At 51.7% G+C, this 26,459-nt stretch overlaps 1 protein-coding gene across 1 annotated transcript; it reads right to left on the bottom strand.

Moving 5' to 3' along the window:
• Positions 1-1,664: 1,664 nt before the first annotated feature.
• Positions 1,665-25,571, bottom strand: NT5C1A (5'-nucleotidase, cytosolic IA). The gene is made up of 6 exons (XM_082342129.1): positions 25,327-25,571; positions 18,352-18,519; positions 17,756-17,885; positions 16,049-16,171; positions 13,598-13,782; positions 1,665-11,550 (listed from the first exon to the last, which is right to left on the bottom strand). Exons 1-6 carry the CDS (start codon positions 25,450-25,452, stop codon positions 11,185-11,187), a joined length of 1,098 nt encoding a protein of 365 aa, XP_082198255.1. The 5' UTR covers positions 25,453-25,571; the 3' UTR covers positions 1,665-11,184.
• Positions 25,572-26,459: the final 888 nt, after the last annotated feature.

Genomic DNA, 26,459 nt, shown 5'->3' with positions numbered 1-26,459 from the left:
TACCCATTAAAGACCAATTCTCAAACTTTTCCCCTGGAGTAACCCAAATGGCAGAAAATTATTTGTACTACCTCTGAGATTCAGGGTGGCATATCTCAAACAAGCAATGTAAGCTCTGGGAATCCCTGGCTGTCCAGGGGTTAGGGCTCCGTGCTCTCACTGCAGAGGACCTGGGTTCAATCCCTGGTCAGGGAACTAAGATCCCACATACAAGCCTCGAGGCACGGACAAAAACAAACAAACAACAAACAAACAAAAAACAATGTAAGCTCAAATTTTCTTATGTGTGTTTAATCTTAAAATGTACATGAGAGAGTCAATATAGTGTAGCACTTAAGATACACAGTCTGGAGCCAGACAGCCTGAGTTTAAATTAAGCTCTGCAATTAACTAGCTATGGACCTTGAGTGAGTTACCTTACCTCTCTGAGCCTCAGTTTCCTCATCTGTAAAATGAGGATAACAGTAGTAACTGCTTCATAGCGTTATTGTGAGGATGAAATGAATTAGTTTGGATTAAGTGTTTAAAACAGAGTCTATTCTGTTCACTGTTAAGACATGAATTTGTAGTTTTATTTCTTGAGTGACCTGTTTATAAAAAATGGTTTTTTTTTAAAATGACTCATGGGAAAGTAAAACTAACCACCAATAAGAAAAAAAAAGACAAAGAAAGAAAACACATAGTTCTCAAGTCTTGGAAGAGCTTTGCAAGTGGAAAAGGGGGCGCACAGAGGAGGAGAAGGACTTGTGTCCCCGATTTCTCCGTCCCATTGCTCCTTCTTTTTCTGTTCTAAGCCACAGCCACATCTCTACCATATTATGGGAGTTTTGCTCCCAAATCTGGTCCAAGATCATGTCAGAAAATAGAAGATTTAGTTCTGGCACCAGAGGGTTGAGTCTGTTCATCCAAGGTCCGGGTAGGAAAGGGTGTTAGGCCACCACCCCTCTCTCCTCCCCTCCCTCCACCCCTGCCCTTCCCCTCACCTTAAACATGGTCCATTGGCTACAAACCAGTGTAAGCAGCTCTGGTACCACCAGCCTTACGGACATTATAAAAACTTCACAGTGAGACCAAGACGTCTCAGAACACAAAGTTTCCATGACTTTCCCAAGTGGGTGGCCCAAGGGCTCCTGAAAGAGTATGCTGGATGGGAGGTATCAGGAAGGCAGAAGATGAGGAGTCACATTTCTCCTCCCTGGTGACTGGGTGGGAAGTGTGGAGCTTCAGGTTGGAGAATCAAGGAGGCACTTTTGGGTCTAGTCTTTTTTTTTAAGTATTTTTTAGAATTTTATTTAATTTTTTGCATTTGGGTCTAGTCTTAACCAGCGGAAAGGAAATGATTAAGATAAATGTAGAGGCCCCTAGTTATACCAGGCTGATGGGGTATAATAATACATGGGAGCCAGCCTCCAAGACAGCCCCTGATTATCTCCACTCCCTGGCATTTCATACCCTTGTGTCATCCCCTCTCACCCTGGATCAGGTTGCTCTTTGTGATCAATAGAATATGGTAGACGTGATAATATGTCACTTCTGAGGCTAGGTCATAAAAGACAGTTTTTTGTTTTTTGTTTTTTTGCCTTTTCAAAACTTTATTTTTTTATTGGAGTATAGTTGCTTTATACTGCCGTCAGTTTCTGCTGTACAGCAAAGTGAATCAGCCATACATATACATATATCTCCTCTTTATTTGGATTTCCGTCCCATTTAGGTCACCACAGAGCACTGAGTAGAGTTCCCTGTTCTATACAGCAGGTTCTCATTACTTATCTATTTTATACATAGTAGTGTATATATGTCAATCCCAATCTCCCAATTCATCCCACCACCACCACCCCTTTTCCCCTTGGTATCCATACGTTTGTTCTCTACGTCTGAGTCTCTATTTCTGTTTTGCAAATGAGATCATCAATACCATTTTTCTAGATTCCACAAATATGCATTTAGTATACAATAGTTGTTTTTCTCTTTCTGACTTCACTCTGTATGAGAGTTCTAAGTCCATTGACATCTCTGCAAATGACACAATTTCATTCCTTTTTATGGCTGAGTAATATTCTATTGTATATATGTACCACAAAAGACAGTTTTTAAAAGCAAGTTTGCCTTGCTCTCTCTTGGATTACTCTGGGGGAAGCTGACAGCTATGTTGTGAGGACACTCAGGCCATCCTGTGGCAAAGAACTGAGGCCACCTGCCAATAGCCATGCGAGTGCACCATCTTGAAAGCAGATCCTCCATCCCCAGTCAAGTCTTCAGATGACTGCAGCCCAGCTGACAGCTTGATGACAACCTCATGAGACACTCTGAGCAAGAACCACCCAGCAGGACTTCCCTGGTGGCGCAGTGGTTAAGAATCCGCCTGCCAATGCAGGGGACACGGGTTCAAGCCCTGGTCCGGGAAGATCCCACGTGCCGCGGAGCAGCTAAGCCCGTGTGCCACAACTACTGAGCCTGCACTCTAGAGCCCGTGAGCCACAACTACTGAGCCCACGTGCCACAGCTACTGAAGCCTGTGTGCCTAGAGCCCGTGCTCCACAACAAGAGAAGCCACTGCAATGAGAAGCCCGCACACCGCAACGAAGAGTAGCCCCCGCTCGCCACAACTAGAGAAAGCCCGTGCACAGCAACAAAGACCCAATGCAGCCAAAAATAAATGAAATAAAATAACTTAAAAAACAAAAAAAAAGAAAAGAAAGCACACTGCCTTAAAAAAAAAAAAAAAAAAAAAAAGAACCACCCAGCAAAGCTGCTTCTGGATTCCTGCCCCATAAGACTGTGAGATAATAAATGTTTGTTGTTTTGAGCAGTTAAGTGTTGGACTAATTAGTTACATAGCAACAGATAACTAATTCACTGTAAGACTCCCATGCCTTTGGTTTACTTTTTAGAGAGATATTCAAAATACTTTACAACCAGTTCAGAAACAACATTGGCTGCAAAGAGCTGGCCCAGTCCTATCAGCTCTGAATTCAATCATTCAGTTATAGGCAGGTTGATTCACAGCCACTTAGTCTGGCTCCCATAACTAATACTCTGTTGGGCTATGGGAGAAAGAACCGCAGACCTCAATATTGTTCAAGGGAGGAAGTGATCTGTCCCTCATGATACACAGAGTTTTGAGGGAGCCTAGTTGAGGAAGTTGTGTGTAAGATGAGCCTTGACGGGGCCTCGGCGGATGGAGGTGAAGGCAAGTGCGGGAGAAATGAGGGTGGTGGACAGAATGGAAGAGAGGTATCGGCCCTAGGTTGGGTTTGCTGTGGAGGGGGCTGAGGTGCAGGAGGAAGGATGATGTGAGGGCTGAGGCTGGAGTCTGAGTCACCCCCTTCCTCCTCCAGCTCACATGCTTTCTCAGCGCCTCTTCTTCCTCCCAATCCATCCCCCTGCCCCTCCGCCTTGGTAGTTCCAGATGGGGACGTTGAGTCCACGCCAAGAGCACTGCTGGAGGAAGCTTGCCTTCTGATGGGCTCAGGCTGCCGTCCATCACAGAATCTCCCCTCAGGGTGGTCTTCGTGTGGGTGGGGAGGGTCTACGGAGAGACACTGGCACCCAAGGATGGAACCAATCCCAGGCCTGCTCACTCCTTGCGTCCCCAGTGGCATTTCTTTTTTAAAAAAAATTTTTATTGGAGTATAGTTGATTTACAATGTAGTGTTAGTCTCAGGTGTACAGCAAAGTGAATCAGTTATACATATACATATATCCAGTCTTCCCATTGGCATTTCTTAAAGGGACCCTAAGCCAGTTTGTGAATACAATTGTGAGGGGGGACAAGAAGGCAACCTAAGTTTATTTTAAAAAGTGTTCTATTTATTTGAATGGCTTTTAAGAAGCAGAAGGCCAGGCTGTGACATTAGGTGTGGGACAAGCATGAGTAGTGAGGAGGATCCACACTGGCCAGCACGTGGCATCCTTTATTGTGTGAGCTGGTAAATGCCGCAGAGCCAGGCAGAGCTGGGGCCTTTGGAGGTTGAGGGCAGACCACGGAGGGACCAAGCTGGGAAAAGTGTGAGCAGTCTCACCCCCAGGCAAGGGAGGTCCCACAGATGAAGAAACACAGGGCCTAACTGTTTAAGGAGGCACTTATAGGTTTACCATGGAAAGCAACCCAGAGAAGTTAGGTTATAAGGAAGACCAGGGCAGCCCATGTTCGCAAAAGACAGAAGTAGACCTATCATAAAGCAAATGGTATAAAATAGGGCTTCTGACAGGTAGATCCAAGCCTACTATGTGTAGAGACTTCATTTTAAATCTTGTGCTAAATTGGGGGTACAGAGATCCTTTTAGGTAGAAACTAGAACTTAAGGATATGTGTGCTGTTAATAAAAAAGTTTGTATGTACACAGTTTAAAACACACAAGGAATGAACTAGGTTATCTTTAAGTTTTCTTAAAGATCCAAAGCTCTGTGAGTCTGAGTGTAATATCCTCATACTCAATTACTCAGTTCTGAAAAACCCCATTCACTGGGCCTGGGTCAGAGGGTGCACAATGGAAATTCAAAGGCCGGATTTGGCCTGTAAGATGTGGTTTATCTGGCATGCACAGTGTTTTCTAAATTCAGAATTCAGTTGCCAACATTTAAAAGTCCAGATTTCTAGCTTCTCTTGGAAAATGGGGAGGAATATCTGGCACCAGCAGGCCACATTCCCACACGGCAGCAACCGTGTCAGACTACAGCATATGTGTTCCGCATTTTGCTACAGTCCTTGCCTAATCCTCTTCGCTCATTGATGTTTCCCGCCCAGCCCTTGGAGGCATCAGAGTTTGTGACCTGGCACAGGTGTCCAGTCTATGGCGACCTCACGATTTTCTACCTGGTGCAGCTATAAACCTAGACTTGAGGCTTCTACCCTAATTCTGTAGCAGAGCCATCTTAACAGTTGGCCCGTGAAGGCGTACTCACCTGCAGGCCAGGAGTGTGGGAATCAGTGACCCCATCTGCAGCGTTTTGGTTTGTCTTACAGTAACTGAAAAGTTGCCAGCCGTATTTCATTTTCATAAATTGAACCCAAAGGCCTCTTGGGGATGGCCCATCAGGGAGATACTTCCTGATCAAGGCCAAGGGTAAGTCACTTCTGGGCCAGACTAGAACACCCAAGCAGAGGAAGGAATCCCAGTCTAGGCTGGGCTGGGCCAGGAGGGCAGGGAAGAAGGCAGCTTTCCTAGCCATGGCCATGAGATGACCAGGGCAGCTGGGTACAGTAGGCAGCTTTTATAGATGCCTAGGAGGTATCACTCATGGTGTGAATGGTTCCATCTGCCTTTGTTCAGTGCACAATCTGCCCAACTGTACATGTTGGACTCAGGACTGTCAAGGGGAGGGAAGAAATAAATGTAGATGGTGAGGCAGGTGCAGCCAAAAGTGATTCTACCACTTTGTCCCCAAGGCTGCAGGGATAAGGGCAGGGGAGGCAGAGGGTTAGGAGCCAAGACCTTGTTGGCCAGAGTCTAGAAGCTGGAGAGATAGATAAGGGCCTCAGAGAGCCCCGCACTGCATATGTGCAAATGCCCATGAGATGATAGGAAGAGCCAGAACTAGTCCCAGGAAGCAGGGCTGGCCATCAGTATGTGGGGCCCAGGACCCTTAGTTAGCAGAGATAACCAACTTGTACACACACACACACACACACAGTCGTCAGCAGAGATATCTGCCCCATTACATACACCCAAAAAAGCATGCATACATGCAGTTTTAATCCTGTTGCACACACTCATATGAGTGTGTCAATACATGCAATCACAGTGGCTGTTGGTAAGAGCTGTCAGCTCATCACACAGTTATGTTTAGCAGCACCTAAAGTCCTTTTTGGCTAAGCTACTTGCGGGAGTCCAGCACAGCACCAAGTAACATGGAAGGAGAGAAAAGTAACCAGGGAAGAAAACCATTAACTATGGCCAGCAGCGGAGTGTTGGCCTGCAGTGCCACCTACTGGTAGGAGGGGTAACTGAAAAGTTGCCAGCCGTATTGTACTTTGCTTGAAGACCATGAAACCTGGGACTCTGCTTCTCAGGCACCTCTTCTAAGGAAGCCACCAACACAGGATGCCATTCTTCCTCCTTTTTGTGTTCTGCCTGAGTGGGGTGAGACCCTGGCATCCTCAGAGTTGCAGCACAACATTGGGGAATGAACATTCAGGGCCTTGCACTCCCCCCTGGAAAGCAGTATCCAACACCAATAGGGATGGCAACATAGGTTTTTCATCTTTCATGCCAACTCCAACCCACTGGTAGTAGCTGCCTGGAATGCTGGGTTGAGAAGGATTCCGAGGTCAAGTCTGGGCTTAGCGTAGAAGAGTATCCCGATGGAACAGTGCCAGCAACCATGGCGGTAGGTAGGACCACTTCTACACTTGCCATTCCCTACATTGGCAGATTTCTCCTGATTCACAATTCCATCATAAGGGTATGCGTGTTTGTTGCTCACTCCCTAATACCACAAGAAAACTGTCATTCCAACTTTCACTGGAGTTTTATCTCTCACTTGATCAGTAACTTCTGAGCCAGCTGAAGTCCTCACTGGGACCGTCTTCGTGAAGAGCTTGTTCTTGCTTCCACAGAGAGCATATGGATGACTTGTTAGATCTGGGTCCTTAAGTCAATGTGGGGCACTTCACTTTATCCAAAATTAGTATTTACCTAAGGCCTATCCATCTACCAGCACTTACTACTTCTCAAGAGGCCCCTCAAAGGCAATGATGAGCTGAGAACAACATAGCTGTGCTGAGCAGAGGCCAGCCAGCTGGGCTCAGCTCTAGCCAGGGGCCCCGCTCCCTGCCCCTCACCCAGCAGCTTGGGAGAGCACACTAAAATCAAATGTGTGCATCAACATTCCAAATCACAACAGGCCATGGGTCATTTGAAAATGGTCAAACTTTGAAATCTTCAATCTTCAGATGCCAAGGGTCTGCTGGGTTTAGCATCAAGGTTCTCAGTTAGTGCCTGCCATCCCTGACGATGCCTGCAGAGATGCCTCATGCTGCCCCCTCTGCAAATGAGCCAGCCTCTACCTCCGAATGCTTAGGTGGATGTAAGCTGGACTCTCCCACTGAGGACCGGGCCAGGGATGTTTGCCTTAACCCAGGGGTCAACAAACTCCTTCTGCAAACAGCCAGAGAAATATTGGGTCGGCCAAAAAGTTCGTTCGGGTTTTTCGTAGGCTGGAACTGAAAAACCCGAACGAACTTTCTGGCTGACCCAGTATTTTCAGCTCCTTGGTCTCTGTTGAAACAATTCAACTCCATTGCTATAGTTTGAAAGCTGAAGACAGATGTAAACAAATGGGCATGACTGTATTCCAATAAAAGTTTCTTTGCAAAAACGTGGTGGGCTATATTTGGCCAAGGAGCTGCGTTTGCCAAACCCAGCATTAGCCCAATAAGAACCGGGTTCCACAGAACTTGGGGTTGTCTGGAGGTGCTTTAGAAGATCTGCAAGTGTTTGGCCCTAGTTTAAATTCCTCTTGGCTATTTAGAAAGCTGTAACAAAGATGTACCCTCTCAAGTCTATTATAGTATCTTAACATGCAGGGGGTCAACATGTTAACAGACTGTCAAGGGAACGCCATTGCTATGAAGCTTCTCTTGCTACGTCTATGCACGTATGGGCTGTATGGCAAAAGAGTTAAGGGCCTGAGTCCCAGCATCAGACAGACATGAGCTTGAGTCCTCTCACTGCCTCTTACCAGCTGTGTGACTTTGGGCAACTTACTTAACCTCTCCAAGCCAGCATGGCCAGGGGACCCCCAAACAGAGTGGACACTGGCCATCATGCTGGCACAGACTCCTGGACCCCCTTTTTGCTGGATCGTGGGAAGACGAAGGGGCCAGGGCAGCTGAGTCCATGGGGAGGGGGAAGTCAGGGGCTCAGGCCAGCGCTATTTACAACTGTTATGGAGGCATTTCAATATTTTAATCACTAGTTTAGCTGCTGGTGCACACCAGTTGAGTATCATTATAATGCTGGATCCAGCTTGGATTTACACCTCTTGCTGGTTTCAACTCCTTCTGCTACATCCCCATCATTCTGATTGGGCTCTCAGAAAGCAGAGAGGGCTATTTTGCAGTGACCTTGGCAATCTCAGTGCATAGTAACAGGGCTTCTGTTTTTCTAAGTGGCAGTTTCCATTGGGTCTGGGACTTGGCTGGCAAGAATTTCCTGGGACGTGCTCTGCAGGCGCTGTTGGGGTGCCATGCTTTGGGCTCCAGGGGTTCTGCATGTCAGGAGCTGTGGCTCCTCTGGCCCAGTGCTGCAGTCCATGGCTGGGCCTGGGGCTTTGGTGCTCGCATGGCTTTTTAATTTGCCTGTTGATACAATAAACGATGTTCTTTTCCCCAGGACGCCTCCTCATCACTTGAAACAATCAGAAGGTGTGTCTGGCAGCTGTCTAAGCCTGCCCCCAGGACTTCTGGCCTTTTATTCCAGACACTGAAAGCTTTTTTCCAGGCCTGAAATGCTCATTTATGGTTTCAATAATAGAATTTGGACCCTAGTGTCTCTCATCGCTGAGGGCTGTCCAAGTCTATTAACAGTGCTCCAGTGAAATACACAGCTTTTATGGCGCCTTATCTTGCTGCTTCCCACATCATGTTTTCCTGCTTCCTGAGAGACCTGGAAGAATCAGGGGTGTTTATCGCGAGGCCCTGGGGGCAGGACCTCTTGGTCTCAGCATCCCTCGGTGCATCTTAATTAGGTGACATCTGGTGCTGCCCTCGCAGGGCATGTGTCCACCCTGGTCACACAGCCTAGTGCCATGCAGTGAGCCTCAGCTGTGCCCAGCCTTGCAGGCTTCTCATGGCTACCAGCTGGCTCTGTGAGCCCTGGAGGCTCACCCAAGGGGTGATTCTGACCCAAGAGGAAGGAGAAGCAGGCCTTTGTGTGGTTCGGCCAAGATCAAGAGTGACTGGGGTTGAGTTCCTTCTCTCACTTCCTTTTCGTTTCCTGGAGGCTGTCCTTAGGTCTCACAGTATCTCTGGCTGGGCTGGGACCTTCGGCAGAGGAAAGAGCTCCAAACCAGATCCTCTGCCCTGAGGCCTCCTCTGTTGGCCAGAAGGATCCTGGCTGTTGATGGGATGACCCTGTGCAAGGACATCCTCGTCACCTGCCCGTCCCCTGGCGGTGCCCAGCCACTCAACACAGCCTTGCCCTTCCTCCCCACGGCCAGCCTCTCAGCCGCTCCAGCACTGACAGGACAAGCCCAGCCCAGGACTCTCTTCTCACCCAAACTGTTGCTCATTTCCAGAACCACCTCAGTCTTCTGACTTCGTTCTCCCTCCTGCGTTATCTTTCTGACATTACGATCCTGCCCTCCACTGCCCAGAACCTGTGCCCATTCAGACCCTGGGCTGAGTCCTCAAAAGGATAAAGGTCAGGCCCCACGTGGCCTGTCACCCCTTTTCCTGCCCCCAGAAGTGTTCCAGCTCCCCTGCACACACCTCCGATGATACCTTTGGCTTTCTTCATAAAGTGCTTGCTCACAGCTGGGATTCGCCCGGGAGGCTGGGCAATCAGTCCCCGCCACTGACATCTCCTCACCCCTTCTGGGTCTTCCTGAGGGACCAGCCTTTGGAGGTCCCACCCTCTCTCCGGAGAAAGCCAAGCTGGTCAGCAAAGGAGGAGGCTGACTCATCAAGCAGTGAGAGTTCTTCCCTGGAAGTGGTGACAAAGAGGCTGCAGGGGCTCCTGAAAGGATGGAGAGTTCACCAGTGCACCGCAGGGGGAGGTCACCTCATCCTGGAGTCCCTTTGACAGCATCCTAGTGACGAAGAGCTCGCTACCTCCAATCACAATCCCATAGCTGGAGAATCTTGCTAATGCACATTGCAGCTCCTTCCTCTCTAACCAGTCACTGCGTTAGACCTGACCTCCCCACACTTCCTATATCACTCCAGGCAGGCCTTCCCTTGGGCTCAGCCTGGACCACCTCCCACTTCAGCCCCTAAGGTTTCTCCCCTTGCATTTGAGCTCACAACAATAAACACCAATTCTCCACGTCTTCCCCCCAGCAGGGCTGCTTGGCAAGCAGAGTAGGACACAGTCATTGAGGGGGTGAGGGTTGAGGTGAGGGGGTTGATAGGCAGGAGCAAATTAACTTTGGCTAAAAAGCAAAAGCGAAGGAAGCACTGAGCAGGCCTAGTAAAGCGCCTTCCCAGGGAGAGCCTGCAGTGCCCCCTGCTGGCCGGAGGAGAGTCTGCATGCAGGTTAAATTCACTCCCTCCCTCCTTCCACAAACCCTGCACCTGGCAGCTGACCCTTGATGACTCAGATTAAGGCATCGCAGGAAGTAGACAGGTCATCTCATCCAGTGGTTTTCAAACGTGTAAAATTATAGGGATGGTTGCTGTGAATGATTGTGTGCCTTGCCCATTTGACAAAGGCCTCTGGGCTGAGGAGCCGGTAGGGGCCAAAATCCAGCCTATAGCCTGCTAACCAAGCTGTGTGCCCCAGCGTGGTCCGGGTCAGCCCAGAGGAAGGGCAGTCTTTTCACAATTCATTCTAGAGACGGCGTCCTTCTATAATTTGTACGAAGGTGCCATATATATCAGGAGAAGCCCTGGCTCAGAATCCTTCCTTCAAAGAGGGCAATCTTATAAAACCAAGCCTTTTTAGCTAAAGGAGAGTTTGAAAACCCCCTAAATGATGGGGAAACTGACTCATCAAGCAGTGAGAGTTCTCCCCTGGAAGTGGTGACAAAGGGGCTGCAGGGGCTCCTGCAAGGATGGAGAGTTCACCAGTGCACCACAGGGGGAAGTCACCTCATCCTAGAGTCCCTTGCAAGGGAACTTAAAGACATGGACAATGCCAGGACAAAGCTTAGAAGCCAGATCCCATCTCTCTCAAAGCAATGTTCTTTGTACTACACTGAGCTAGTTTCATAAGCCCCTTTTGAGGCACCCTGCTGCTCTGACCCTCTCAGCCTTAGTCCCATCAACTTCCCCCTGAAACGCAGCTTTTTTGCACAGTCTTACTTTCTGAGCCAGGATCATGGCACAGTGTTTGCCCAAAAGGGGAGCTGGTGAGAATGCCGGACCAGTCTGCATAATTTCCTACAAGTGCCTCACTCATAGGGATGAGGGCGGACATGCAGAAGGGCAGAGAGGTGAGGAACTAGAAGGGTCCACTGGGCGACGTGTATGACATGGAGCCACGCCTGGAGCAGTGTGGGTCAGCAAAGCTGATGGTTCAGCTACAGTGCAGATGTGGCTTGCTTCGTGGGTGTGGTCCGCCGGGGTGTCTGCGCCACACCGTAAGGCACGTGGGCGGCCACTGTGCCCATCTCCTGAGCCCCAGCCACGTGGAACATCTGGTCATCAAAGAAGATATGTGGGCGGATCTTCTCCAGGAGGGGGCCCTTGGGTGCTCCTGCAAGGAACAGGGCCTCATCCGTCTCCAGGCCCCAGGTGCGCAGGGTCTTGAGAGCTCGGGCTCCAGAACTGGCCGCACTGCGTGCCGTCACCAAGTAGGTGCGGATTGGACACTCCAGCCGCAGGCCCTTGGAGTAGAACTTCTTCTGCAGCCTACCCAGAGCCTCCAGAAAACCCTTTAAGGGGCCCTATGAGAAGGCAAAGGAACACTGTGAGCTCACCCCTCTCCCAGACACTTGCCCCCTCCCCTGCTGGGCTCCTACCTATAACACTAGGATCTTGCTGTTTGGGGTGGGAAAGCTTCTCAGGATCTCTAAATCTCTCAGTTCTGCTATGCCTGCTCAGGCCACTACATGCATCATTGGACTGTAGGTCTCTATGGCAGTCTAGGTGTCCATACTGCTGTGATTGGGGATGTCTGCGTCAGAAAAACTATACCAGGGCTGTGACTATAGCAGCCCACCAGGTACATGGGTGTCTGCCCTGCAACTCCGTTAAGTGTGGCCTTTGTGCTCATCAGCAGGGAGGATATTAAGAATATTTAGTGGGCTTCCCTGGTGGCGCAGTGGTTGAGGATCTGCCTGCCAATGCAGGGGACACGGGTTCGAGCCCTGGTCTGGGAAGATCCCACATGCCGCGGAGCAACTGGGCCCGTGAGCCACAACTACTGAGCCTGCGCGTCTGGAGCCTGTGCTCCGCAACAGGAGAGGCCGCGATAGTGAGAGGCCCGCGCACCGCGATGAAGAGTGGCCCCCGCTCGCCGCAACTAGAGAAAACCCTCGCACAGAAACGAAGACCCAACACAGCCAAAACTAAATGAACAAAAATAAATAAATAATTTTTTTAAAAAAAGGAATTCCTTAAAAAAAAAAAAAAAAGAATATTTAGTAACTATGGCATGGGCACCCTTCAATCAGAATGGACTCTAGCTGGGACAGACAGACCAATGTGTCACTGCCCAATGTCAACCCTGCCCCTGGGGCAGGCGAGTGGCTCACGGTGTTGTGCTCCAGCTCTGTAGGGTCAGGGGAAGGGTTTATTCTTCACAGTGCCTGGAGCAATGAAGCTTCATGAGGAGGTGTGAATAAAGAACCAGAGGATGATGAAGAAGAAAACTGTAACGCAGCTGGAAATCAGGAACGGTAGGTTTCTAATCTTGGAGACCCCTCACTTGCTGGGTGACCTGGGGCAAGCAGTGGTCTCCTGGGGCTCTGCCTACCACTTAGTGGAAAAACTGTCCCGCTCTGGATTCCCAAGGATTTCAGAGGGAACCAACAAGAGAGAAAGTGAAATGAATACTCTGGAGTCATAGCTGAAGCCTGCTGAGCTCTTGGAGAGAGAGGCTTTGGGGTTATTGAGCACCCAGATTTTTGTTAAAAGCACAGATAGGAGCTCCCTGGAGGGCTGGAGAATCCCAGTCGCTCCAACCCCAGGGAATTTCCACCAGCTCTAGGGCGTATTCTGCCCTCAGTGAGACTCTGAGCAGTTTAAGGGTGAGTGAGGGTCTCTGAGCCCCTGGCCAAAGGATGGATGGCAGGAGGTGTGAAGGGCTGGTGTGGCCCAAAGCAGATGGGCTGCCCAGACCCCACACTAGCTGGATCTCCTTGCCCCAGTGAAGGGCGCCAGCCCAGCTCTTCCTTTCCTCCAGTGAGGGAAGCAGGGACTTCTTGGGAGGATGGGATCCCTCTCAGAGGGGTGGGGGAATCTCTCAGAGGGGACAAGCGTTCCAGAGAGAGGATGGCAGCTTCAGAGAGAGAGCATGAGGCCTTCAGAGCGGGATGGGGACTTTAGAGATGGGATGGAGACTTCAGAAAGAGGATGGAGGCTTCAGAGAGGAGCTGGGAGCTTAGAGGGAGGATGGGGGTTTCAGGAAGGGGATAGAGACCTACACTTGATTTTAGCCGAAAGGCCGAGAAGCGATGGGGATGGAGACCTCATAACGGAGCTGCAAAGAAGAGGTAGGGGCTTCAGAGAGGGGCTTAGAGAGAGAATGTGGGCTTCAAAGGGGGGATGGGAATGCAGTGAGAGAGATGGGAGCTCAAAGAAGAGGTAGAAGCTCACTGAGGGGACCCAGGGGTCAGGTGAGAGGGAGGAAGGCTGGAGGCCTAGGGAGGGGAGCTGGCTGGATTCTGGGCTGAGCTTGGGGTTTGGTTCTGGGCTGGAGGTTCCAGCCAAGGGCAGGTTCTGGGGAGCTTCCTTGCTCCACCCAAGGGTTCCGGGGAGTGTGGGGAGCACCTGGGCCAAAGGTTTGTTCTCGTGGGCCTTCTCATGCTCGAAGAACCTGTCCAGCCCGTGGGCCTTCACGATGCGTTCCGACTCATCTGAGAAGAGCACAGCATCCCCATCGAAGGCCACCCGCAGCTGACTCTGGGATACAGCCACATCCCTGCTGGGGCTGAAGATGGTGGCGGCTGCGATCCCTGGGCAGAGAAAGGCAAGCATTGTCTGCCTTCGCCTAGGTAATAGGGCCCCGACACCCGCCTCAGCTGCCTGGGGGCCAGGAGAGGGCTATCTCAGGCTCTCCTTGCCCTGCTTGCCTCACCTAGGACTCAGGGGCCGGCTAACGAGGGCTAATATTCAGAATATTTCAAAACGGGCCAGTAAGAATGGATAGTGGCTTTTGCTCTGAGTAGGGCTCTGAAGGCCCCAGCCTATGCCAGGGTTTCCCTTTTAGTTGCTGCTTTAAGGGAAGGTCTGGGGGGGGTGTCCCAGGGAACAGGGGGGCACTCAGAGAACTCAGGGCAGGAGCTATTTATCAATCGGCATGGGGGAATTTCAATACTTTAATATCTAGTAAGTTCGTGCTGGTATGGACCAGACAAACATCAGTCCTGGATGGAAGGGAGGGTTCCCCCAGGCCACCACTGTCCTTCCTGGAGTTCCTCACAGGCCCCTGATGTAGATCTACAGGGGGGCTGGGAAGGAGCCCCGACCCTGGCTGGGCCTCAGTTACTCTCTTGCTGTTGATTCTGCCAAGTCCCTCACCCTCTCTGGACCAAGATAAAATTAAGGGTGCTCAGCTCTGTCTGGGGCTGAGATTCTAGGCTGCAGTCTGTGTTGAGGTGGGTGTGGGCACCCCCTCAGTCTGCCGCCACAATGGCACAGACTCTGGGCTTCTCCAGAGGGCCCAGTATGTCTGTTGGGAACCCTGGCTCCAACTAGAGCTCACTGGACGACAAAAAGCAGTACCAGCAGGCTGGAGACCCAGGCAGTGGGCTCAGCGCAACCCCGATTCTTCACCTCTCCAAAGGCCATGTCAGCCCTGCTCTTTGGGAATCTAGGGTTGCAGGCCTGGACAGAGGCAGAGCTTTGGGAGGAAAGAGCAATGCCAGCCTCCCCACCACTTCACTAGCCTGAGGATGTGTAAGTAGGCCCAGGCCCTGGACATCAGGCCAGGCACCTTCTCAGCTTTGCCAGTGCTGGAACCAAGATGAACCAGAACCACCGGACCTGGGGAAGGCCTGCCTCCTGACCATCCCTTGCTCCCTAGCCTGGGCTTAAATTATAGACATATAGAGGCACACATGCGGACCAATGCCAAGACCCCAACCAGAGGGAGTGACATCTGTCTAGGGAAATGGCTTCCGTTTCCTGGTTAAAGAAAGTCTCTTGGAACCCCAAGCAGCACAGGGGAGTGAGGCATCAGCGGGAGAGAAGCCAGGCTTCCAGGCAGGAGACAGCATGAAAAAGGAAGAGGAAAGTAAACATATCGTTGGTTGATAAACAAACTTATGGTTACCAAAGGGGAAACACCGGGGGGAAGGATAAATCAGGAGCTTGGGATTAACATACACACACTACTATATATAAGATAGATAACCAACAACGACCTACTGTATAGCACAGGAAACTCTACTCAATATTCTGTGATAACCTATATGAGAAAAGAATCTGAAAAAGAATGAATGTATATATGTATAACTGAATCACTTTCCTGTACACCTGAAACTAACACAACATTGTAAATCAACTATACTCCAAAAAAATGTCAAAATAAATAAATAAATAAATAAATAACAGTAGCGTTCAGCCTGAGGAGCCCTCTCAGGCAGTGGGGAGTCCTTCCTCCCCTGTGAGCCTGTCTTCTCCCGTGAACAATAGGGAAAAACACCTTGTCAGGAGACTGGATACCATCCCCAGAACTGCCCCTTGAAAGAGACACGTGGAGGGAAATTCTCTTTGTCAGCACTTGCAGCCGTGTCTCTAACCTCACCTTAGCACTGGCCGGCCCAGCTGCTGGAATGCTGCCCATTTCCCAGACTCTACTGCTCAGGCTGGACTAGGTACTGATTTCCCTCCTCATTGGCCCAGAGAAGGACAGAGGCTGCCCATGGTCACACAGGAATTAGAACTCCTACTGACCTGGAAGATTCTTGGAAGGGAGTAGCTTTCTGGACTGTAAGGAGGGTTCCCATGGAAATGGAAGGCTGGGTGATGCTGATGAGTAAAGGCATCCTTAACATGGCAGGGCAGGAGGTGGGACAGTGGAATAGATGGGCAATAAGTGAAATAGGTGAGGCCTTGTTCTCAGAGTTTACAGGACAGGTCATAGGAATTAAGGAAGGTACTCCCCTTCCAGTTACCATGGCAACCCCTAGTGCCTGCCCAGAGCTTTGGGACCAGGCTTCCTATCTCTAAGACCCCTTAGCCAGACTCCCCACGCTCTCCTTCCCCAGTTTGACTCACCTTCATCGATGGCTTCCTGCACTTTTTCTGCATCAGCCGACAAATAGAGATTGGTGTGATAGGCCTTGAGGTAGCAGATGGGGCTGTTCCCACCTGTCATGCAGAACCTCTCAATGGACAGGTCTGGAGAGGAGATAGAGAGTACCCAGGTGATGCCTGGGTCAACCCTCAGGACCTCAGAGTGGTCCCTCCGTGTTCAGTGGACGCCATCTTGGTTCTGAGTGGTGGTGGGGCAGCAGAGTGATTCTCTGGGTGATTTTAGGCCAGCGTTCCCCCTCTCTGAGATCCTCCATTCTTCGACCATGAAATGGGGATGATCACATCTCTGGAGGGGTTGCCTGGCTCACAGTAATATCCCCTTGTCAGGGGATCACAGTACTACAAAAGGTAGGTCCCAGCCTTGTGGCTCGTGGTCCCACCTGGTCATAGCTGACTGGATAGGGGTAGGCACCTGACTCAAGCTGGGCCAATTAGATTCCCTCCCAGCCTGGGCTGAGAGTTACCTAGTACCTATGTCTGTGCAGGTTGTAAAACTTTGCTTGTTGATAAATGGCTGCTGCTCTGAGCCCACTGAGTTACCCCATCACTACCCCAGCCCCTCACACAGGAGGGTCCACAGTGGAAGGGCACAGCAGGGGTCCTTCAGGACTCTGCCCCAGTACCATAGGTGGTGTCTGTCCTGATTCCTCGGTACTTATGTCACAAGGTGGTTAAATATTTTGAATATCACCCTTGCTCCTAACAATTTGAAATTAGGATTTAAAAATGCCAACTGGCTTCTCTTGGTTGCTGAAAACAAGGACTTGTAAACTTGTAAATTTTGGCCATATTCCTGAAAAGCAGAGAAACCTAGTTTGAGGAAAAAGAAAAAGAGACAGAAAAAAAAGAAAGAAAAAAAAGGAACAGATTTGCTGAAAGAAGCAGAAATAAGGGCTCTTGTGGTCCAGAGAGAAAAAAAACCCTGGAGAGATTTCCAGTACTTGGATTCAGCCCTTTGTGGGCCCAATTTCACTTCCTTCCCTGTGGTTCCAAGAGGCACACCTGTAACCTAATAAGAAATCATTTTCGGGAATTCCCTGGCAGTCCAGTGGTTAAGACTCCGCGTTTCCACACAGGGGGCACAGGTTCAATCCCTGGTCAGGGAACTAAGATCCCGCATGCCATGCGGCACAGCCAAAAAAAAAAAAATCATTTTCTTCAGCTTAGGCTGGCTCTGGAGGGTCTATTACTTTCAATCAAGAGTTTGGACTAAGACACAAAGTCCCTTCACTCTGATGACTGCACCTGCCTCCGCCAGCAGACTTTAAGGCCTGTCAGCCCTCTTGCAGAGAGAGAAACTGAGGCACAGGGGCAGCAAGTGCCCTGCCCAATCACATAGAGAGTGGGGCCTGTGCAGCGATGTGCTGGAGCCGGCTTGTACCAGCTTGCAAGAGCCGAATGTTAAACATCCAGGGACTTTTGGAGCCAGTTAGATTGTTCAACTATTGGTAGCTTGACATCAGCCATGGTGGGAATATTTACACCCTGAATATGGCAATGCTACACAAGCAGGGTTTTGGGGGTTTGTTTTGTTTCTTGAAAGGGCCTGTTTACCAGCAACCCTCTGAGCTCGAGGTTCCAGTGGGTTTACCTGCACCCTGCAGAGGTGTGACCCCAACCCCGGGTGTCCGGTAGGGGTCGTGTCATGGCCAAAGCCCTCATGCTCACCATAGTGGTTGATGCTGTTGATGAGACGGACGCCCACCTGAGCGTGGTTGTTGGTCACGAGGACGATGTCGAAGACGTCCTCGCTCTCAGGATACAGCTCCCGCAGCCGCCTGTTCACAGCCTCCAGAGCCTGGATGGGAGAGGGGACCCTCGGGCTCAGACCCCCAGGGACTGGTGCCTGGAGTTGGTAGCCAGGGTTGGGGAGGAGGGGTGAGTTGGGATCCAACACGGGGAGGAGAGGGGAAGTCAGGGGCCAGGCTCGGGGTGAGACCAGTGGACGCGGGCTATCTCCTCCTAGTCTCTGCCATTGTGCGGGTTGATTATTGCCCAGGGGTGCCTCACTAAAAGGGTGAGTGGGGGTCGAAATCCAGCTCAGGTTCCATGCACTAAGCTGGTTACCTGGAGTGGGGTTACATTAGTCCAGAGGATGGGGTGGCCTCTTCTTCCCACAATGGCTGTCCCCTTGCCAAACTAAGCTCCTGTGTGGTGGCATCTGCCCAGAGGGGACCCCTTTTCCTTACTCATACACCCATGGGAGTGCTTTTCTCTAACGCCCATGGAGGCACTGTACGGCCAGTGGTGGAACTGCCCCTCACCTTCACGAAGGGGAAGGCCGGCCCAGGGCTGAAGGGCTCGTTCTCGTGTTCCAGCTGGTAGCGCACGTACTCCTCCACACCCTGCTCTGTGTAGATCCGCTGCTCCTCGTCCATGCGGAACAGGGCTCGGGAAGACACGGCAATGGTGACTGCATTCTGAGGCTTGGGCTGCAGGGGTGCAGGAGAAGGGGCTGACTCTCAGATTCTCTTGAGGCAGGTCTCATGTGTCAGCCCCTCCGGGGACTGGGGACAGGGAGAAGACACAGGTCCAGCCTCTGCCCTAAGGAGCTCAGCCTTGGGCAGAGGCAGACCTAGATCAGGACCCCTTCTGTGCAGGACCCAACTGGGGACTGAGGGAGTTGATGGCTCCCCACGGAGGAGGACAATCGGATGGGAGGCACATGCCCTCAGGGAGTTTGCAATCTAGCCAGCCATCTGGACTCGAAAGAAAAATGAATACAGTGTATGTAGCCAAAGTATGACAGATGCTCAAGACGGTCTCCAAATGGTTTCCATCACAAAATGGGAGCTACATGCCCTTAGGAAGAAGTGGTGCCCAGAAACATGACAATTATATAAGAACATCTATCTCCAGCCCAAATCTTTCTCCTGAGCTCCAGACTCATATATCTAACTGCCCCAGTTGACTAATAGACACTTAAACTCATCATGCCCAAGGCTGAATTTCCAGCATTCTCTGCACCCCCAAACCTGGTCCCCTCCCCGCTTTCCTCATCTCAATGCTTGGCACCACCAACCACTCATCACCTAGACCAGAAGCCTGGAAGTCAACCGCAAGTCTTCCCTCTTCCTCCACTCCCTTCCCCCATCAATCAGTCACCAAAACATGCCAACTCTACTAGAATCCATTCACTTCTTTCTGTCTTCCCTACCATGGTCTGGCCCATCACCATCTCTCATTCCATCCAATATGTGGTCCATACTGTTGTCACGGGATTGTTCCCAGATTCAGATCTGATCATGCCCCGCCTCCCCCTTCAGTGGTACCCACTCTTCTCACATTCTGATCGGCAGCCTTCAATATGGAGTAGGAAGCCCTTCATGACAGACCCTACCTCTGTCTCCACTGTCACCTTCCTATTACCCCGTTTTGCTCAATCTGACCTTTCTCATGTCTGAGCACACCTCCCCCCTACCTTCTCTGAGCCTTTGCACATGATGTTTCCTCTGCCTGATGTGCTCTTTCCCTGACTGCCCTTCCAGCTAACTTCTATCCAACCTTCAGGTCTCAAACTACAAGTCACCTCTAGGAAGCCTTCCCTTACCCCTAGTCATGGGCTTGCTACCTCTCCTAACGATTTCCTTTTTGGTAAAATTTAACACTAAATTATAATTACTTATTTAACTATTTCTATTTCTAGACAGAGCTCTAGAAGCAGGAACCATGCTTAAGTTCTCAGGGAGCAGGAACCGGGACTATCCTGTTCATTTATAGTATCTCTAGTGCTCAGAACTGTGCTTAGCACATAGTAGGTGCTCAGTAAATATTTAATGTCTCTGAACTTTTAAGCAATATAGTTTAATGAGAGACAGTATTTGCCATGCCAAATTTAACATGAACTAGAAACTCCAGCGCAGTGCCCTCATCTGTTCAAGTTGCTTGAAATATAGTAAACGCTCAGAGAATATTGTTTCGGTTGATGCAAATTTGACAAACATTTACTGGTTCTTTGTGCCAAGCACCTGGGCTCTGTCTGGTAATGATACTGGTAGAGATTTGGCTCCTGTCCTCAGAGTCACAGGCTGGTAGGGGAGAAAGAAGGAGATGCAAAGGGGACTGAAATGAGTGCTAGAGCCAGGTGAAAGCAAAGTCTCGATGACAAGTGTTCAGAGGAAGTTGTCATAGGACAGGAGGCATTTCAGCAAAGCCTTGAAGGAGGAGTGGGGCGAAGGAAGGCACGAGGAGGTGTGCACATACGCTGTGCCTTCACAAAGGTGAGCAGAGCTCTGTGCATGGGAGCAGAGTGTAGTTGAGCCCAGAAGAGTAGGCAGGTGCTAGATTGCAGAAGGCCTTCTTTCAGGGGCCCGAGAGGGCCTCAGAACTCCTTCGGCACCTCCAGCAGAATGGGGAGAGAGGAATGTCACCACAGGCAGCAGCTGGACCCTTCATAATCCCTGGGGTCCCCAAGGGACTCACAGACACCCAGAGAGTCCCACCACATCTCTGTGACTTGAGCAATCCTGGGACTATGATTCCCACTTTACAGATGAGGAAACAGGGACTCAAGTTGGGGGCAAGACTCATAAATGGACCTTGCATTCTGGCCTGCTCCTTATAGCCCTGCAGGTCACGCACTCAATCCCATTTCTTCTCTCTGGAGTTAAGCCTGGTTCCCAATCAGTTGACAACACTGAGTGATGACCATGTGACAGGCACTGTGCTGGGGACATGGCAGGGATCATACAGTTGTGATCCCTGCCCCCGTGGAGCTTACGATCTACCCCCAAGGCAGAGATTTGTGCATGCTTTAGAAGAGCACTGTCCAATAGACCCTTCTGTGATAATGGAAATGTCCAGTGCTCTCCGTGTGGCTGCATGTGGCTAGGGAGCCACTTGAAATATGGCCAGTGAGACAGAGGAACTGAATCTTTAGTTGTATTGAATTTTAAGTTTAATCAATTTAAATTTAAGTAGCCATGAAAGCTAGTGGCTAATGAAGCTTTAGAACCTCAAGATAGGAATAGAAGACCAGAGTCCCCAAACTCAGGAGGTGGACCTCAGTTTGCATTTTACTTTTATCCCAACCAAGATGGTGTGTGGGCCCAGCAGGGTGAGTATAAGGCATTGGCAGGACAGGTGCCTGTCCTCTGGGGCTCAGCCCAGTAACTCTCCCAGCTGCCAACCACCCCCAAGTGTCTGTGTGTTCTTGGGCTGGGTACCTCCCAAACCTCTCAGCCACTGTGAGCCTTCAAGGAAGGAAGATAAAAATTAAAGAAAAGGGTGATAGAGGGATGGCCAGGGATGGTAAGGGTATGGTTGGGGGGGGTGGGGAGGCCCACTCTCATAAACCCAGGAAGCCTGCTGGCCTTCAGGGCAAGGGCTAAGACCGCCTAGCCCCCTGGGCTTACTGCCCCAGGGACAGGCCCAACACCCCTTCAAGGACAGAGAGCCAGCTACCCTCCAGCTCGTTCAGGCAGGTTCCCAAGCCCGCTGCTCCAGCTCAGGCAGCCAGCCAAGGTCTCGCTCGTCACTTTCTGTCCCACAGTCCCTGCCAGACTGCTATGTTCTGGGTCTCCTCCGGCTGACCGGCCCAGACCCCATCCCATCCCACCTCTGGCCACTGCAAGAAAAATATCCCAGCTGCCTTGGTCCCAGGAGTCTCCACTTCCTTCTTTTACAGATGGGGAAATAGGCCCAGAGAGGGGCAGAGTATTACTCTTGGTCATCCAGCAAAGGCAAGGCAGAGCCAGGATAAGATCCCAAGTCTCTGGCCTCAAGCCTGGCCTCTGTCCACACAGCAGCACTATACTCCCATATGCCCCTCCTCAACCACTCCCAGAAGACCCCAACCCCTGCTACTTCAGGCACTTCCCTGGATCACTCCTCACACCCCAGCCCTCCCTTCCCAGATCTGGGAGAATTGGTGAGGGGCACCATGCCCTCAGAGTGAGGTTTCTCAGGGCAGGGCTCTCTTTACCCCCAGAATGGAGGGCCCCAGGGCAAGGACCCTGCTTCCCTGCTCAGCCTGCTCTGACTCTGTACAAGTGAGGAGCAGTCTAAGGGCCTAGTGGGCATGAGCTGCTGCGGGAAATGTGGAATCCCAGCTGGGAGAGAGAAGCAGCCTGTCTGGGCTCCAGGCGGAGCTGAAGGAACAAGTGAAAGGGGCTGGTCGGAGCTGGGGAGAAGCCAAGCACTAAGACACCCCCTTGGACCTCGCTGCAGAGGGAGGCCACCCTGTCACGTGATGTCAGGTGCATCTAGAGACAGTTCCTCCAGAAATCAGAAGTCCAGATGCCAGACTGAAGCTTGGGTCAGAAAGACCCCCTACCCCAGACCAGGAACTCAGCCTGGGAACACTGGGCTCCAGGGAGCCAAGGTCCTGCCAGCTCTCCCTGTCTTTCACTGGAGGGGGGGTATTGGGGGGTCCAGCTGATTATTCCTGCTTCGGGGACAGGAGTGGAGGAATAAAGGAGGGCAGTCCAGCCCCACCCAGCCTGCCTGAGGAGCTCTCACTGAGGCCAAAGTGATTTTGCCTGTTGGGCCCAAGATAGGAACATAGCCAAAAGCTGTTATTTCTAGAAGGACTTAGAGTGAGAAGGGCTGCCGGAGGAGAGAGGAACAAAACAGGTTTGGACTGAGGAAGTCCTCTGACCTCATGAGGTGAGGGCCTCCTATAGGCCTTAGGGGGTTAAATATTTCACTCAGGCTCCTGGGGATGAGAATAAGCCTAGGCCAGGCCCTGATGGGGCCCAGGAGGCCCAAAGCCCCCAGAATAGCTTGTAGGGGGGAGGGGTTTCTGCAGGAAGGAGTAGGGCCCAAGAAGCCACCAGTCTCCTTGCCTCCCAGAGAACAGTGAGTGCCAGGGGCTGACCGAGAGGTCATAACTGACGACTGGGCCTGAGCTCCCGGGTTCCTTGGTGTTTGGGGAGGAAACAGATTGACGTGCTTCACTCACCACCCTAGTTCCCAATGTCCAACCCCTCCTTTCCATCCCCCAGGGCGTGACATTAGTCCAGCTTCCTCCCCAGGCAGAGACCAGCCTCCTCACGGCTCTGCCTGCTACCAGACACACCCTCTCCAATCCATCCACCAACACAGCCTCATAGTGACCTTTCTAAAATGAAAATGGACCGAGTTAATCCCTTGCTGAAAAGTCCTGCAATAGCTCCATAATGGTTTTCATACTTTTTTTTAAAGTAGGTTAACATTTTATGCAAATGAACTCTTGGGAGGAGCCCCAATATGTAAACCATATAGTACCATATTTTATTGGTATAAATTTATACTACAAATTCAAATGTATTACATATTCATGATATGTTTATTATAATGTCAACCAATGAATACAGGAGACCAGTGTGGATTTAAGCTTCATCATCTAGTCAGTTTGTTTCTGTTTCAGTTTGTTGGTTTTTGCGCAGCATTGAGAAAGCCCTGATTCACACCAATAAGTGGCTGCAAACGGTAAAAGCCTTTTTTTTTTTTTTTAAGGTTTGTTTTGTTTTTTTAATTTATTTTATTTATTTATTTTTGGCTGCATTGCTGCGTGCGGGCTTTCTCTAGTTGCGTGAGCGGGGGCTACTCTTAGTTAGGGCGCACGGGCTTAGTTGCTCCGGGGCATGTGGGATCTTCCTGGGCCAGGGCTCGAACTCATGTCCCCTGCATTGGCAGGTGGATTCTTAACCACTGCGCCACCAGGGAAGCCCCAGGTAAAAGCCTTTTTTGTTTTGTTCTGTTTTAAACTACAACCCTCAGGAGACTCAGCAACGATTGTCAGCAATCTCAAGATACTCTTCTATTAAAACAGATCACAGGAAAAGCTTTATTCTGAGGTTTGCTAACAAGATAATCAACCTGTAGCATAAGTTAATATGTGGGCAGTCTCCAAGGTGCTAAAATATTCAATAACACATTTGAGTAAGTTGAGTTTTATCACCTATTTTTACTTGTGTAAAACATAGTTTGAGGAAGAAAGAAAATGAATTGGCTTCACATGTGAGTAGACCCCCTGAAACATGGGGCTTCATGCAACCTAGGTTTAAGACCCCTAACCCCACTGAATAAGGTTCAGACTCCTTAATGTGGCATTCAAGGCCCTCTGTGGGTCTCTGGCATCACTTCAACTCTTCTCCTTAAGATCCTGCATCCTCTCAGTTTCAAAGACATCAGTCATGCTTTTTGCCCAGCCTGTTTCCCTCTCTGCCTGGGAAAGTCCACCTACTCAGGCTTTAAAATCAGCTCAAATGCCACCTCTAAAAGACTTCCTGAGTTGGCAGTCACTCCCGCCTCTATGCTCCCAGGGCTAGGGTCTTTCACCTGAGCACTCACCATGTCCAGGGTCTCTGTGAGCTCCTGAGGCGGGGACTCAGTCTAATTCATTCTCAATCCCCACTGCTGGGCAGGCCTGGAGGTGCTCTGGGGGAATGACTATTGACAGGGTGGGCCTTACGGGAAGGGTCTCAGGCTGGAGCTCTTTGGAGGATGCTCTGAGCCAGCTTCGATCCTCTATCCCCTTCCCAAGCTCTGAGATCTGGGAGGCTGGAGTGAGCAAGGCCCAGGGACCAACCAGGGCATCATGAATCTGTCCAATGGGGAGACGAGCTCCCTCCTCTGTGTGAATCCGCAAGGGCTGAGACGACCACTGAGGTCGCAGAGATGTCGATGCCAGCGAGGGCTCCCCTGTGAGGCGAGCAGAGCCCGGAGCTGGGGAGCAGAGTCCAGCGTCGGGATCCCAGAACCAGGGACGCAGAGCCCTAAGCGCAGAGAGCAGATTCCAGTGCAGCTCCCTTCTCTTAAGACGCGAGGAACCCGGCGCCCCGAGCCCAGGGCGCAGGACCTTGACTCAGACCCTAAACGCAGAGGTTCGGGTCCGGAGCCCGGTGCCCAGATGGCAGAAACCGGAGCGCACAGCAAGGAGCCGGGTTTTCAGAGTCGGGTTACCTGAGCCCGGGGCGCTTCCGCAGGCGCCGCTGACCGGCTTTGCCAACAAATGCCGTCCGCTCACCCCAGGCTGCCCGCAAGGGGAGGGGCTGGGCCGCAGCCTGAAGCTGGGCCCTGATGTCAGCATGAGGGAGGGGGATCCTGGCGTGGAACCCGAGCCCCGAGATAAAAGAAACACCGGAGCAGAGCTCCAAAAATAAACCCGAGCCCGTGCCAACGGCCTGGCGCATTCTGGTGCTGAGGAGCTGCGTCCCTTCTCGGAGGGGCACCACGGGTGCCTCTCCAGAGGGCTGACGACCCCCTCTCCGGTGACCCTCCCCCTGCCCTCCCCCATACCCATGCCCTGCTTTTACCGATTTGGGTTTCTTCTTGGGCGCGAGGTTGTCGTGGAAAGTCTTGGCTTCCTCCCAGCGCGGGGCCGCGGCGGTCTCTGCCCCCGGCCCGGGCTCGCGGGGCTCCCGGGTCTCCCCAGGCTCCATGCTCGGCTCTGACCCGGCCCAGCCGGAGAAGGTGGCTGCGGAGAGCGGAGCCGGCGGGGCTGGGCTGCGGGAGGGAGGCGCGTCCCGGGGGTGAGAAGGGGGCGGGCAGCGGTGGAGAGTGCGCGTGCGGGCCGGCCGGAGGGCGGGGTGGGGGGACCGGCCGCTGGGGTGCTCAGCTCGCCCTGTCGGCAGCCGGTGCGTTGCTGCTGTTGCTGGTGGATGTGTATTTCAGGACAGCTGCGCTCTCCTTCCCCGAAATGAGGCGGGTGGGGGTGGGGGGCGGGGAGGTGGGCGGTTGGACCCTCGGGATCGCAGGAGGAGGGGGCCTAAGCCGGGCCTGCGGGCTGCTGCGGGTTCGGGATTGCGGGGATCGTGTTCTTCGCAGGAGCTGTTCGGCACCGAGAGAAGGGGAGACCTGCCAACCTTTTTTCCTCTGGGGTGGTGATCCACAAAGGAGAAAATGCAAAGCTAGCCGCCCCCACAAAACAAAAGCTAGTCCGCGTCTTTCCCCTCTGATGCCAGGACAGTGGGACCCTGAGCGGCGTCCTCTTCCCTCAAACCCTAGTCCATTCCGCAGAGGGGGAGGAGGTGGTGGATGGACAGCTCCTTCCACGAGCAGGAGCCTGCTCCTAGCTGGGGGCACAGTGGAGGGCCCAGCCGGGCAGCTCTTCCCCACCAAGGCGGAGGGGCCCTTGAAGTCGGTGGCGAGACCAGGCTCCCCTTGGCCTGGCGGGGGACCCAGACCAGGGAGACTCCCGGGGACCCCGGTTCCTGCTGGCCCCTTGATGGCCAGCAGGGGGAGCGCACTCCCAGGTACCACCTGCTGAGCTTGGTTAGTTATCCGCCACGAAGTGGCTGGATTGAAAGAGGATAGAAAAGGAGCCTAGGAACCCAAGAGTCTTGGACCAACATCCTGGAGTTCTAGGGCATTGTCCTCCTTGGTGCAGACCCCGAGGTGCAGACATTAATGCCCCTCATTCCAAGGCACAGGCTAGGAAGCAGACAAG

Source organism: Balaenoptera borealis (genome assembly GCF_965194805.1).
Source record: "Balaenoptera borealis genome assembly, chromosome: 1".
Taxonomy (NCBI): Eukaryota; Metazoa; Chordata; class Mammalia; order Artiodactyla; family Balaenopteridae; genus Balaenoptera; species Balaenoptera borealis.
Note: the sequence above shows the minus strand (reverse complement) of the source record. Positions and strands in the feature narration are given on the sequence as shown.